The 16,333-nt window shown below is 39.0% G+C and overlaps 1 protein-coding gene across 3 annotated transcripts in view; it reads left to right on the forward strand.

The window, feature by feature from the left end:
* The window catches only part of LOC109060110 (zinc finger and BTB domain-containing protein 46-like), a 71,683-nt gene that overhangs the window by 37,432 nt on the left and 17,918 nt on the right, over nt 1–16,333 (forward strand). For all 3 annotated transcript variants that reach the window (XM_042712765.1, XM_042712767.1, XM_042712766.1), the window contains exon 3: nt 13,762–14,031. In XM_042712765.1, coding sequence (XP_042568699.1) covers nt 13,762–14,031 — 270 coding nt within the window. The remainder of the gene's footprint in view (nt 1–13,761; nt 14,032–16,333) is intronic.

Consider the following 16,333-nt stretch of genomic DNA (forward strand, 5'->3'; position numbering starts at 1 on the left):
GTTAGGGATTCCTGTCTGGTCTATTGGGTACACACACACACACACACACACACACACACACACACACACACATACACACTCAGATCCACCCGTCCTGCATTCCTGAGACCGCATGAGGAAGCGTCCTCCCAAACAGGCCATTTCTTTCCCCTTCTCTCTCCACATCCATCCTCTCTATCCCTCTATTTTTCCACCACTTCCAGCCTCCATTCATTCTCTTCTGAGGAATTACAACTATGAGGTCAATTATGTCTCTTTCCTTCATTTGCTATTTTCCTCATCTTAACCGCTCCTCTCCCTCGTCTTCTTTCTAACCTCTGGTCCCCTGCACTCCCTCTGTATCTTTCCACCTCCTTTGCTCCTCCATTTATATTCCCTTTATATTGTTCTCTTTTTCCCCCTCCTATATTCATTATCAAAATCTAGTAAGCTTATGTATTTGGCACTTTAACCCCCGGGGTCTGAGGGAGTTTTTGGGCCCTGGAGAAATTTTGACGCCCAGGTTCTTAACATTAATAAACATATTAATGGCTAACGTCTGATTGCACTGTATTCAGCACAATAAGACAGGACATTAGACAAACACAAATATTGGGTAAAATAGCCTATTTTGTATTAGACTATTTTTCAGTATTGAATGTAAAATGTGTATATTTATATTGATATTTACTTTCAACTTTGTCTGCCATCTTGGATTTTAAAAATTTTTCCCCTTCTCCCAACTTCATGTTGGTGATTAATTTCAGGACCAGCCTTTACTTTGGGTGTGCGCCTCTGATGCCTTAAATATGGTGTTGTGTCTATGATTTCCTTCACAGGAGTCTATGAATTGCTTTTGAAATACCATATCAGTTGTCTCAGAAGAAACTGCTAGAGCTGCACAATTAATCAGAATGCTAAATGCTGTTCCTCACAAACTCATACTCTGAGTTTGGCTCGCTTTTAACATGCAGCCATAAAAATAAGCCATAGATATTACTATCGTAATTGTACAGTTGTACTCTAAAATACTTTTTTATTTTACACTAAATTTTATAATAGTAATGTTCCTCTTTTTTTGTTTAAAATGTTTTTATTTGGTTATGAAATAAATAATAAAATTATTATTTTTATTAGCAGTAGTAGTAGCATATTCATACTGATATATAACCACAAAATATTTGGCCAAATTGTGCAGCCCTACAAACGATTCAGTAGATAGACTATGTAGATAGTGGACAGCACAGCAGCTCAATAGACTGGAGCAGAGCTATTGTCATACATTTTCACTCATACCTCCTTTCTAGCTCAGTTCTCTCTGCTCATGCCCCAGTCTCACTAGTGTCATTAGCTCTGATGCGTTCTGATGAGGCTTCACGGAGAGAGTGTGTATAACTGTGTAGCCTATTACCCACATGTCATTGGGGCCAGCTCTGTGGCCCCCACCACAAGTGGAAGAGGAAGTGACACATCAGCTAGCTTAAATAAGACCCCAAGTCTCTAACGCTCCATCCATTATACACCTCCTTAATCTGCCTTGATTCTGCTGATTTGATCGCATGCAATTAATTTCAACGACCGAACTCTCCTCTGGCGAGAGGGAATAAGACGTTTCCGATTCTTTTTCACTTTCTTCCCCTCTCTTTTCTCTTTCCCACTCTTCCCCCTCCTGAACACCTCCTTATTGTTCCATTTTAGATCAGTGCGTCAGTCACAGTAACCTTGTACAGAGTTATATTAAGATTCCAACAGATCACATACAATCCGGCATCTCTCATTGAACTCTTCCGCTTACTTAAGAACTGTCTTGATATGTAGAACATCTACATGAGATGTTGTTGCCATGGAGCTCCAGTATCTATGTGCGGCAGGCACACACTTTTTGCGCAAAGTTGTATGACGTGTTTTGACAGCGGCGGGATTACCTGCAGAACCTTATGCGGAGTTGTATTAAGATTCCGAGATCACAAGCAAACCCTTCAGCTCTCATTAAAAAAATTTGGCTCACGCATTCACTTCCACTGTGTCGAGTTGAAATGTAGAACCCTCTACATGAGATCCTGTTGCCATGGAGCTCCATTGACCATGTGGAGCTGCAGACTGCATGTCGGTCACATGGAGTTGAAGTTGTATGGCGTATTTTGACAGCTGCAGAATTACCTGAGGAACCGGGAATTTGTGCATGAATGTGAATGATCATTCAATAAAATCATTTCTAATGGTCTTATTAAAACATTGAGTGGCTTTTGAGCCAGTCAACACTGCTGACGATGAGGTTTGATGGGTTTTTTGTTTGTTTTTTTGTTTGGAATTGTATCGTGTGTCCAATAATCTGACATTAAGTACTCTGTCTGATCGTCTTATCTGCCTGAAGACCTGGCGTCTCCCTCCTGCTCATTTCTCCTCAGGCTTTCCATTTGGCCTCATACCTGGAGTCTGTCTACACTCTTACGTCTGTACTGACCACTTTACGGTTTAATTCTCAGTCTCTCTCTGAGCTTATTCTTCTGGCTCCTGTGTTCTTCATCGCTCAAGACAGAAGTTACCAAGGATACGGCCATACAGCCAAGTTTGATACAGTTCATGATGAGTCAGAAATACAGTAAACGTGGGACGGGACACATACAAATGTAGGCCCAGTTTACACATATTATTAAAGTCAAAAGTTGTCGTTTGCAGTCCATTTTTATTGTAATATGTATAATATGTATAATATGACAAATTTCTAGGATATTGAATGAGGAAAATGAGGGCAGGACCAGAATCCATTAACACTTAACACGTTTTGCCTGAAACAGATGTTAAAGGGTTAGTTCACCCAAAAATGAAAATTAGGGTGCATTTTACTCACCCTCGAGGCATCCTAGGTGTATATGGCTTTCTTCTTTCAGACAAATCCAGTCTAAATTATTTTTAAAATTGTCTTTGATCTTTTAAGCCCTATCATTGCAGTCAGTGGATGTTGCATAGCTTCAGTCCAAAAGACGTGAAATAAAAAGCACCCTTCCATAAAAAAAGTGTCTCACATGGCTCCGGGGGGTAAACAAAGGCCTCCTGTGCCATCCCCCGGAGCCATCTGTGGCACATTTTATTATGAATGCGCAAGCTTTATTTGACGACTTGTTGACTGTTCAACTGCAACACCCGCTGATTGCAATGATAGAGTTTGGAATAGCCAGGACAATTTTTAATATAACTCCGACTGGATTCCTCTGAAAGGAGAAAGTCATATACACCTAGGATGCCTTGGGGGTGAGTAAAACGCAGCCTGATTTTTGGGTGAACTAACCCTTTAATGCCAGGTGTAAATGGGTTTAATCAACATCATTACTTTTATGATCACCTTTTTTTTATGGGCTCTTGGCTACCTTTTTTTTTTTTTTGTCAAGGACAGATGAGATAGGAAACTACTGGGAAAAAATGGGATTGGGAAATGACTAAAGCCACAATCAAACTTGGAAATTGCCTGGACAGAAATACACCGCCAGGCCGTGTCTCCATTACTGTCAAATTTACAGTAATTTGACCTCATTCAAAGTGTCTGTCAGCAGACATTCCTCAAAGGTACAACACACTCCAGCATCTATCAGCTGTGTGGAAACTTTCTATATGAAAAATGTTTGTAATGTGTATGTTCAGTCTCCAAAATGAACAGTCACTAAGCACCGAATGTGAGTAAAATTGCCTTTGGTGTGTAAATAAATTGGAGTAACTCCATTTGGCTAGTAACTTTATAAGGATTTGAAACATAATACGTGGCTTAAATTGAACTGTAAGAAAGATAGTCAGACTTTTCACTGATGTAAGAGACAAAGCGATGTAGGCCTATCAAAGAAGCCTTCTAATAACTTTTTTCTTCAGTAAAAATTTTTTATCTGAGTTTTATCCAGAACTCCACTGTGGTGACACGTAATGTTTGTGCAATATTCCTCCCATTAAGCCACAAATATATTAGGGGGGAAAATCATGATGCATCTTCATGTTTTATGCAGTTTTAGAGAGATGGAGACTCGTCTTATATATGATGCATTGAATGACCTGCATTGTATGCAAGGGAGAAAATAAAAGCTATAATATTCCATAATACAACAGCTATTTCCGGTCCTTGAATCTGATTGGTTGAGCAACAGTCCAACAACACTGGGGCTTTTAAGTGTTGGTATGGCTCCACGTGTCTGTGTTTGCATGTCAGTGTGTTCATTAGTGACTTTTTCAGTGACTGTTTCTTCAGGTTACATTTTTACACCAGAAGGAGGCCATCTTTATGAGTGAATCAATGAATCAATCATCATACCCATTTGTGCAAAAACACTGTCAACACTGAGTCACTGAGTCATTCACTCAACAATTTCGCTTAAAAAAACTGTACTACATAAGCAAAATACAGTATGTGCAATAAGTAGCATGTCCAGTTTCATAGTATTCATAAAACAGTAGGCAAAAAGTAGCTGGGTGACCTAGTAATTCTGATGAGACTCTGAAGTGCACATCTGATGATCACATTACTATCTACGTGAATGGCAGTGAAGTGCCACAACTGATGGTGGTAGGTCACATGACAATGCAACATTAAGAATGTATTATGTCCAGATTACATTCATACCACACACATTTATGCTACACAGAACATCATTTTCAATGAATTATTTATTCAAAATAAGTACAAACTCAGACAGTATGCGATTTCGGACACAGCTGTCTTTGATTGATTCATTGAGTCATTTACTGAACCCATTCATTCATTCAAAAACATGGATTCATTCAGGAACAAAATAAGTGTCTGTCTTAATGAGTGAATCATGGTGAGTCATTTAATGAAGTGATTTGATCAAAAACACCACTACCATGTTGCTTGAAGATGCAATGATTAATTCTGTGGAGACTTTGGTACTTTTTCATTGAGTAAAAATAATTCTCAATATTGTATATCAATATTCTCAATATCCACAAATAAGTTACTAAATATTATCTTCTTATTTAACTGTAGTATTAAAACATCAGTATGGCTGTGATTCAGCCATAGGCACAAGGCAGCAGAATGTGCTGATATTCAGGACAACAGCACTCGTGTGATATGAAATGAGTCATTGTGTCGTTCACCCAACCAATTCATTCAGAAACACTGATGAGAAGAAATGAGAAGTGTGTCCAAATTCACAGTATTCATAAACAGTGGGCAAAAAGTATCCAAATAACCTACTGCTTATGGAGAGATTCTTAAGAGCCCATCCAATGGACACGTTAATATCCCATGAGGAGTGACACAACTGAGCCTGATAGGTCACATAACAATGGCCACATGCTGTAATGCATTATTAATAAAGCAGTGGTTAAGAGCTATTTAGGCTGATCAATTCTTTTCAATTCACCATTAGGTTCATTTTTGACCTTGTGGATGTACGTTTGGCTCTGAGTGGACGTCTAAAAAAGGCCGGTTCTGTTGCCTCCTCTTTAAACCCTGATTTCTGGCCTGTGCTCTGGATTTAGCGTTGGTCGCACCCTCCCCAGAGTAGTGTTTTTAGCACAAAGCCTTGCGTGTTTGCTTCCCCTCTCCACCCAGCATTCCATTTTCCCCAAGATCTCCTCTCTCCCACTCTCTTCGGCCCTCCCTTTCTCTCTCCGTCTGTCTTTCTCTGTCTTACGCCCTCTCTCTTTCTGCCGCTCGCACTGTCTGCCACTTTGTGCTCTCTCTCTCTTTCTCTCTCTCTCTATTTCTCTGTCTCCCTCTGCTTTGCTAAGCTGCATTAACTCCCCAGATTACCTTGAGCCCTGCAATCCTCCACTCCCCTCTCCACCTTCACCCCTGCTCGCGCTCACCCTCTCGTCCTCTCCGTCGCCCACTCAACTCCCCCCTACATCATTACCCGCACTTCGCCTCTCGTCTTTCTCCCTCCTTTCAAGCCTTCAGGGTTTGTTTGATTTATTCTTCCTCTATCTTTCTAACTCTCTTGGAGGTTGTGGCCCGACTAGTCCCTAAAAAACAACAGCGAGAGAAAGCGAGAGAGAGAAAAATAACAACCTCTCTTTTACTTTCCATCATGCCTCCTCTTTCTTCATTTTTTTCCCTCTCACCCCCCTCTCCCACACTGCTTTTAAATTGCCTCTGAATTCTTTGGCTTTTTTAGTGCCTCCCTCCCTCCATTCCTTGGAAATTACTTTTTACCCTTTCAAAGTCCAGCCACGCTGAGGAAGCAGGCCTGACCTTCCCCTCCCTACCCATAAGCCCGCAAGACACATGAGTGGCATGTGTATGTTTACATATATGTGCGTTGGCTGTCCTGAGGGGGTGTTTATCGTGGCTAATGAGTCTGTCTGATGTAATGATGTAGTAGATAAGAGTTAAACATGACAGCTTAAACAGCTCTCTGTGTGTCTTGTCACTGAACAGAAACAAACTCCATGCTGTGTGTGTGTAAACCTGATCCCTGTGCGAGATGGAGAGCATCCAGGGACACCTCGAAAGCGGCTGAAACAAAAGACAGTGTTGAGTTTCAGCCGGGGAGGCTCGTAATCGCCACAGCAGCTGGAACAGAGGGTCACGGGGTCAAACCCTGTCAGCTGACCCTTTTCTCTCTGTCTTTCTGTGTTTTTTTCTTGTTTATTGTGTTTTAATAGACATTCGCCCAACCCCATCCCCTCCAATAACCATTAACACGCACAGATCACACACTCTCCACGCTCACAAAAAGCTCTTTCAGAGACGAAGCCCACATTCAATGCTGCACCACAAGGTCTTACATGAGCCACTACGCGGGTGCTTGTTCGTGTTCCTGAATGCATATTTTCTCATGCCGAGAGTTTACGTTCTAGCACACGATAAACAGATACGTTCGAACCAGCGGACGCCCACGTGCAGGCGCACACACCATCACGCACGGACACAAAGCCAACACCGTGGGTCCGCCTATTTGTGTCTACTCTTAAAAGGGTGTTTTATTTAGCATAAATGTTGAAGCCAAGAGTGCCTGGCTGCCATGGCAACCACATTAAACTGAAATTCCCTTTGCAAGAAAGAATCAAACTGATTCAGCCGTTCTCTTATGAGGGGAACGGAGGACAATACACGCCATTATTCCCACTGTAATCTCACGCGGTGTGACACAACACTTCAATCAGTGGCCATTAAAGCTTTCGGATTACACATGTGAACAAAGATTCCACAAGCGATCCTCATTCACTTAAGCTGCTATCAGGAACAAAGGCGTAACAATGGCTCCTGTATCCCGACGCACCGTCTCGAGTGGGACGTAATAACGGCAACACATTAGGAAATGTGTCTTGCATGATGTGCATTGAATGAAATAGTATAAAATATCACATTCATTGATAGTATGGTATGCTGTGTAGTATATGATGAATAGCTAATGCCATCAGTGAATAACTGAATGCTCTCTTAAGGCTCTTTGCAAAGATTTTTGGCCACATTTGCAGTCTAAAAAAATCAGTGCTAGCTGAAGTCAGTCTGCAAATTTTGGGCAGCCGGAGTTGACAGATTTCACAGAAAATCACGTAGTGTATCATGGGCAAAGATTTTTTTACCTTCAGACTTTCAGTCAATCCAGTCGGAGGATATCAAATGTTTAATATTTTGAGCCTATTTTAGAAGACATTGTTTTCATTTTTCATAGTTTTCTAGTGTTTTTGAGTAAGATTGTTGTTTGGCACAACTTGAAATTCTCAGTCGTTCAGCTGATGTCTAGTTTTTCTCTCTAACCATTTACGAAGTTGGAAAGTGTATGATTCTTATAGAGTTTTAAAATCTGTTCAGTTTTTAAAAGTTGTGTAGTGTATTCCAGCCTTTATACAGTGAGTGTCTGTAAATCTATAATTTTCTTTGTTTTCTGTTTAGAATCAGAATAAATGATGGCTAATTAAATGAGTCACTCTTTTGGAGTGGTTCTTTTCCATGAATTGGCCAAATGGGTTCGTAAAAATCGGTTCGGTTTTCAGTGTGAATCAGTTGGATCTCATGCACTGAATCGCTTGAAGCAGTTTCTCATGAAGTAAAACTGCCAACTTCAGAATACTGAGAAGAAAAATAGTTAGAGTGGAATATTTATCTACAATTATTCAAATCAAATGTGCAAAAGCCCCCTATCTTTTACCAGCTACACTTCTATGAAGTTCAGCACTCGTATGTGCAATTCTCCTTGACTGCTGTATATAAAGGCATTTTCTGTCTAAACTATTAAAACAATAGGGAAGCAAGTAAAATACTTAAGATTGGAATAATGGCTGCTGAACATTCAGCTTTGGTATCACAGAAATAAATAATATTTTAAAATATTAAAATAGAAAACAGCTATTTTAAATTGTAGGAATATTTTTTATGAAATAAATGCAGCCTTGGTGAGCATGAGATTTTTTTTAAAAACATTTAAAAATCTTACCAAACCCAAACTGAAAAGTATAGTATATCTAATACTGTAGTATTACCATTTGTATTACCATTACATTATTTTTTTAGTGTGTCAAATGTGTAAAGTTGAAGATAAATATTTTAAAATTAATTTCAAATTGAATTTTAGGGGGTTTCACTGATCCTCTGTGCCACCCTGGAGTTCCCCTGTCCTTTCGAAACCCACAGTTTTGGAGAGGCCTTGTATTTTTATTTATTTATTTATTTATTTTAAATACCTCTTTGTACTTGTTTGTAGACTTTACATATTTTACACATGCTAAGCTAATACTTTTTTAATGTTTATTTTTTTATGCATGTTTATGAAGCTTTGGCTAATGGTATCAGATGAATCAGAGCTGGCACTGCTCATGCTGTATGTGCTCACAAGGCTCGCCTATAGGTTTCTATACTGTATGTGTTTGTAAGCCTTCTGTGCCCGAATTGCCTGTTGAGGCCTGTATATGAGATGGTATCATCTTGAAAACTCATACATAGACCACTGCGTTGTCTGTAGGCTGTTTCGGTTTCCTCATGCATTAGTGTAGAGTGTGTGTTTGTACATTTAGATATGTATCACAGCAGGCTCATAACGGCTCTGGAAACGAACCCTCCTGTATCTCGTGTTGAGTGGGACGTAATGAACGGTGAGATATTATAGAGCCCATTGAGGGGAATATGTGGTGTTTAAAATAACAGCATGCATCAGTATTATGTTGGCTGTAATGTGTTTGTGTTGGGCGAGAGGTCAGGGCAGGTGTGTAGGGGGAGAAATCGGGGTCAAAGGGGCGATTTGCTCCTCTCTTCATTGTGGGCGTCAGGTCTTGGGGCATTTGGGAGCAGCGGATCCATTTTATTGATTGACTCCTGTGGCCTCGGCCCACAGATGAAGGGTGAACTTATCTAATGAATTCCCACTTCCAGTCTCCCTACTCCCCCAACTTAATTAACTCTGTCTGTGTGTGTCTGTGCACATCAGTGTTTGTGTGTGTGTGTGACCTGTCCACTCTGCTCATTTTTTCTCCTGCTTGTCCTTTTTTTCACTTTTCTGCTCACTTGTCAACAATATTTCTTTCCCATCTACATCTAGACTATTATTATTGCAATTTAAACCATGCATATCTTATTTTTTAAACTCGACTGCAAGTTAAGATGGGCATTGTTTGAGAAAAAAACGTTTGGAAACTATCCTTACTTTTGCAGTTTCATTTCACTATTCAATCCCACATTTCCCACCTGTGCACCAGGGCTCAGTGTGTCCAGACCATGCATATTAACCGGTAAGCCACAGTTCCAACAATAAGCATCTGATTTATTGTATTTCTAACTATAGTCACATTTACACACTCAAACTCTTGCACACACACACGCACACGCGTGTTATCTTTGGCTAAACTTCTGTTTCTAAAGCTCTGGGCTCTGTCGGTTGTATGATGGGTGCAACCATTAACACACTTCTCCTCTCACAGACTTACAAACACCTCTCTGAATTGCATTTAATCCGCTGGTTTTAGTGGAATGTTCCCCTGTGGCAATTGTGCTACGCACACGCAGACAGATATTCATGAACACACATTCAACATTTCTTAAAGAAAGAGTTACAGCTACACAGAATCCATGAATGAAAAACATTTACATAAATTATGCATTACACAAATTCTAATTTAGAAATGATGAATTCATTTTGAAATTGTTTTTAGTGGTGGACATCTCCCTCTCATCTGTTTCTCTCTCACCTCCCCATTTCTACTTCCTCTCTCATTTCTACATCTTCCACATCCTCCCTCTTATTCTGTTTCACAATTAAACCAAGCAGTGAGAATAAGACATGTTCTCTCTCCATGGACTTGCAGCATAGTGGTATTCTGAAATGACTGCCACATTTGCCAGGTCTAATCTGATTGGCTGGCTGCTATGTAACTTCTGTAAGTCGAGTGCACCAGACCACTGGGAGACAAAGTCATGTTTGCAAGTAACAAAGTTTGTCAGGTAAATAATTAGGTTTTTTATAGTGGCAAATTAAATAGATATTCCATAAAGTCGGTTGTGGACCAACACTGCTGTGCAATTATTTCCAGACTCTTTTCCCTTCCAATCTGTTTTTCTTTTCTTTTTTACTTGGAATGGTAACAATGATATGTTAGACAAACTTGCCCCTAAATGGCATTTAAAACAAAGCAAATTGTGAGTGGTTGCCTTACATGTTTGTCAGACCAGATCCTGTCTAAATTGGCAGTTCTTAGCCAGAATAAACTCTAAAGTGGATCAGGCCATATGACTTTATGGGTCAAAGGCATGATGCTCATTTAATAATATTTACACATATAGTAACTTAAATATACATATTTTGTAATTAACCATGCATTTCATTTAAATTGGAATTTTTTAATTAAAAAAATATTTATAGTTGAAAATGTCAGGGTGATTTAACTGATATTATAATGGGGAAAACTCATTAAAGGAATCAGATTCTTGAAAAGAAAAACTTAAAGGGTTACTCCATCTCAAAATAAAAATGTTGTCATTAATCACTTACCCTCATGTCGTTCCAAACCTGTAAAAACTTAGTTCGTCTTCGGAACACAATTGAAGATATTTTGGATGAAAACAGGGAGGCTTGAGACTGTCCCATAGACTGCCAAATAATTCAACCGTAACGTTATGAAGTGATGAGAATACTTTTTGTACAAAAATAACGACTTTATTCAACAATTCCTCTCCTCTGTGTCTCTCCAAATCAGCGTAGTGCCATTTTGTCAATTGTGAGCAGTACGCAGATGGTGTACGCTCATCTGTATCAGCCGAGCTACAGGGATATGTTTTTTACGTATATTTAAGCTTTGGTTTGAAAGCAAACAGCGCATTGGCACAGCGCGGCTGACACAGAAGAACGTACGCCACCTGCATACAGCTCAGAACTTATTTTCCAACAATAAAATATTGAAACCAGCTTGTTAATGCAAATGTTACAGTAACCAGAGTAGGTTTGAATAATGGAGACTTGGTTCTTTGCATGCGTGACCTTCTTGTGAACTCCAGGCTGTGGACACCAGAAGAGAAGATAAGATCTTTATGGGGTCAGCGCTTCATGAGCGTCTCTCTCTCTTTCTCGCACACACACACACACAAACACACACACATTTACTTAGCTATCTAAATGGGGACATTCCATAGGCGTAATGGTTTTTATTCTGTACAAACTGTATATTCTATCGGCCTACACCTAAACTTACCCCCCACACAAAAAACTCTCCACATATTCAAAATTTTAAAAAAATCTTTTACTATAATTTTTTTTATACCAGTTTTACAAATGAGGACATCCCCAAAGGGAGGTTTTTGGAGATTTTGTCAGGTTTAGCTCACTTTTGGGTACAAATTTGTCCCCAGGATAAAGTAGGTACACACACACACAGTCTCTCTCTGGAAATGAGCTGAATCCTCCTCTAAAACTCAAAGTTGATGAAGTTGCCGTGCTTGTCATTGGGAGGTCCTCAGATAAAATTTCAGTGTGTGTGTGTGTGTTGAGAGAGGAGTTTATAACACTCATTATGTTTCATCCCCTCACACTGTCTCAGTATTCTCTGGGGTCTGGATGAACAGACAAAGAAATGGTGTAAACACAACACGCGCTTCAGAGCCTAGCTGTGTATGTGTGTGTGCATGAGAGAGTGTAAATGTGTATTTTCTGCAAGCATGCTGTCTTAATGTAAGGTGTAATTAAGTGGTGTGAAGTATGGCAGGTTGTGGGCGGGTCTTGCGGTGCCATGACTGAAGCGGTTTGCCGGCTGGGCTGTCATTCATGCTGCTTTGAGGCTTCCAGTGATCTGAGCTTCACTGACAGCTGTTTTGAAAAGCTCTTCTCCTTTAGGCTGTCAGTTTAGTCTAAACAAGCCTCTCTGACTCTCTCCTGGTAAATAATTTTTTTGTTGTTGTTTTTGTTTTGTCTTGCCACTTTTTTACTGTTATTCTTACAGTTTGGACTTCTTACATCCAAGCAGTCGTCCTTGTCTTTGACAGAAGAAGTGTGTACATGTGTGTGTGTTTTGGCAGCCTCCTCTATGTTGTCTGATTTCACAGAAGTAATGAATAAAAAGGTAATGATTCACTTTGTATTTCCCCCCAACTTTAAAAAGTTTGAACAGCAAGGATCAAATATTTTCCTTTGTTTGATGGTTTATTTATCAGTTGTGTTTTTTATAGAGAGTTTAGTTCCATTTTGCAAACTCAGTGCAATTTGATTCCTATTTTGATTCAATCTGATTCTGATTCATTTGGGGATATTTCAAGATTTTAAAGTCACAATGTATTAGTAGAGGGACAGGTAGTTTCTTCCATGTAGTGACAAAAATCGGAGTGAATCAGATTATCGAAATGAAAAAAAAATATGCTGAACTTAGTTCTATGCATCGGTTCTTGAATGTGAGGCTCCAGCCAACTGTAAGAAAGATGCTGGTTTTATGTGGACGAAATGATTGGAGAGGTCTGGCATACAACACCAGAAAGGCGGTTTTTAACAGAACACTGAGTTATGTTTTGAGAAAAAAAAAAAGATAATTCATTCACAAAAAGATAAATAATCTGCATTTAGAAAATAAATGAATTTATATGTCATGCTGAATTCAATGTCCAATTTTGCTTGCATAAAGAACATGTAGTATTTGTTTTCCTGGAAATGTTGTAAATTATACAAGGCAGTTATTCAGACTTATTCAAAAATGCTATTTCATCTCTTTGAACTATTCAAAGATGAATTTATTCAAGACACAAGATCAGTCTTGTGATTTTAGAAAGAATTACAGGATTGTTCGAATAAAGGTCCCAATTATTTCCCAAATATTGATATTTTTATACAAGCCTTTGTCATGCTTAATGTTTTAGTCACAAAAGAATTTACGCATTTGTAGCCACAAAAAAACAAATTGCATGGATTAATGGTTCAGAAAAAGATAGATAACATGCATTTAGAAAATAAATTAATTTCCATTTCATGCTGACTTTAATGTCCATTTTTGCTCGCATGAAGAACATGCAGTATATTTTTTTCTGCTAACGTTGTAAATTATACAGGGCAGTGTTTCAGATTGATTCAAAAATGGTAATTCATCTCTTTGAACTATTTTTTTACAAAGAAATGAAGGATTGTTCAAATAAAGGACCCAATTAATTGGAAACTACTGTTATTTTTACACAGCCCTCATTCTTTACGTTTTAGCCATAAAAGAAGAATTGACACATTTTTAGACATAAAGCACACATGCAGAGGCTCTGGTCTTGGCCTGAGCCTGTTCTCACGAGTTAGTGGACGTATTCCCATCTTCTAATGTGGGTTTTTATATTTGTGACTTCATTAAATTCATTAACATTCCTCTCTTTCCTCTCAGGTGCAGAAGTGACAGAACCCAACATTTCCGACACCCGCGGCGAGCGCATGGACCTCCTGGTAAAGCAGGAGGAGGCCGCAGCGGGGGACGGAGCGTTTCTGTCCGGGGAGCGGGATGAGGCCGTGGCCCAGGAGAGAGCGGGTTCGGTGGCCAACCTGCGAGCCGCCCTCATGAGCAAGAACAGTTTGTTGTCTCTGGGGGCAGAGATGCTCGGAGAGGAGAACCCGCTTCTGTTCGACTACCTGCCCAAGGGAGGACACTCTCTCTCCCGTAAGTCACACTGTGGTCCTCTGTTCTCGCTCATGGATTTTCCACAGAGTCCAATAGAGAGTTCTGATAGAATCCCACTGGGATGTAGATGTGCTTGAATGATATATGCTGTGTGTCACATTGGGTCTCTATAACCATAGGGTTCTGTAGGGACTTTTAGGTACTTATATGCTGGGCTGTGTGTGCTTATGAGTCTTTGTAGGTCTCCTCCATAAACAATGATGTTTCGAGAGGATCTATAGGAACTTGTATGTAGTTCTGCTAGAATGGTAAAGACTGTGACTTAGTTCTTCAGAACCACTTTAATATGCTATGTGTCCACAAACCTTGGAGTTTCCTATACAGGGACTCATTTGTGCTCTTTTGCTACCACTGAATGCTTAAAACCTCTCCTATAGGTTTAATTTGTCTTTGTAAACCTCTTTGCCCCTGTAGATTGGCGATAGAAGTCTTTATGAGTAACATAGCCTCCTGCTGACTTGTGTCGTCTAAAGGCTCTGATGGAATCCTATTAGTTTTCTGTGTCTTAGAGACTATGTTGGTGTGGATGCATGTGTTTGAGTAATAAATGCATTTTCTGCATTAGGATTGTAGGTTAAAATTTACAGTATATATTTGTATAAGAGAAAAGGGGAATGTTGTGGTCCTGTAACTGGTTGTGTTTTTCAACACTTTTAATCAAGGTTATGATTTTTCTAGTTCACTTCAGTGGTTTAAAGCAGCTTTAGATGTGTTTTAGACTATTTAAAATGAACAGCCATTTTATAGCTTTATAGCTAAAGTGTGCCCTAAAATTGTCTGTCTGAAAATCAGGTTTGCAGATACTTTTTTATTTATTAATTGATGGAAAGGAAAACTTTAGATATAAGGAAAAGTAATATTTGGGGGCATCATAGGTGTTTTTACATCTTGTAAAAAGGGGCATAATAGGTGCCCTTTAAGACATTACAACGCAAGATGATTTTATATTCAATATGAACAAATTAATTATTTTGTTTAATGAGATTCAACACTGGGAACACACTAAGGAAGGTTATACGTAAATATTTACAAAATTGCACGATGGCATATTTAGAACATTGATAATACACACACTTATACATTAAATTCTTATAAGGTGTGTGGGTGTTTGTTAATATATATATATATATATATATATATATATATATATATATATATATATATATATATATATATATTATGATGGGACAATGAAAAAAAAATGATGTGAAGTCTGCAGCCATGTACAGTTAGTTTGTATTGCAGTTTGCTCATAACGACTCTAGATAAATGTAAAATAGTGTGTTTAATGGCTGCAGACAGAAGGAAGTGTTGAATTTTACATTCAAAAGAATTTGAATTTCTAGACTCTAGTTTGTTGTATTTAGATGTGTCCATACATATTTATGCCCTCAACAAGTGATTTCGCTGAAGTGTGTGAGAGTAGTAACATTTTTGTGGTAGAATACGTCCTCTGAAAACACCAGAGCTTTTATGAATGGCACTGAATTTCATGAACGCTTTGGGATCGCCAAACCCAATTTTTGCCCACACTCAATCACTTTGTCAAAGTATTGAATGTGTGTGGGTCTGTGGGTGTGTTGTTATTTTTGGCTTATTCCTTTGTGAGTTTGTCTCCTCTCCCTTTCTTTGCCTCTCTCTCTCCCTCTGTCCTGGGTTGGTAATTGTCTCTTTTGTCTGTTTAAGTTCAGTCTTCTGAACAGGAGAGAGAGGACAACTCTGAACCACCCCTGCTCTTAAAAACCCTTAGGGCAGGCTCAAGAGTGTGTGTTTGCTGAACTACATTAAGTCTTAATGGCCACTCTTGAGGATGAAACACAGTGGCTGTCACTCGCACCACAGGAGCTTTTGTCTCCCAAACTCCAGCTAAAAGACGACGTAGAGGAGCATTAATCTGATCATCTTGCTAATGTATGAATCCTGCCTTTCACCAGCACTGCCAGAATGTTCCTGTGATCTTTACTTCCGGCTTAAAGTCAACATGAAACACCATTCGCAACCTATTTTAACCATCAAAACGTTAGATTTTTCAGAGTAAAATATGATATTCAAGGACTTTATCTGTTGCAAATGGATTGAATTGTAAAAAGTGGACTTTAAGTGACGTAGTTGGGGAGGGTTTGTCAATGAAGAGGTCTTGGTGACATATTAGCTGAAAATTAAAGTTGTTTCAGAGGAAATATTATAAACATTTTTAATGAATCAGTTAATCCAGTTAACAAAATTGGTCTGATTGATTCATTTGCAAAATGAACTGGTCTGATTCTAGAGTTCAAAACCA

Source organism: Cyprinus carpio, chromosome A23 (assembly GCF_018340385.1).
Source record: "Cyprinus carpio isolate SPL01 chromosome A23, ASM1834038v1, whole genome shotgun sequence".
In the NCBI taxonomy this organism is placed as follows: Eukaryota; Metazoa; Chordata; class Actinopteri; order Cypriniformes; family Cyprinidae; genus Cyprinus; species Cyprinus carpio.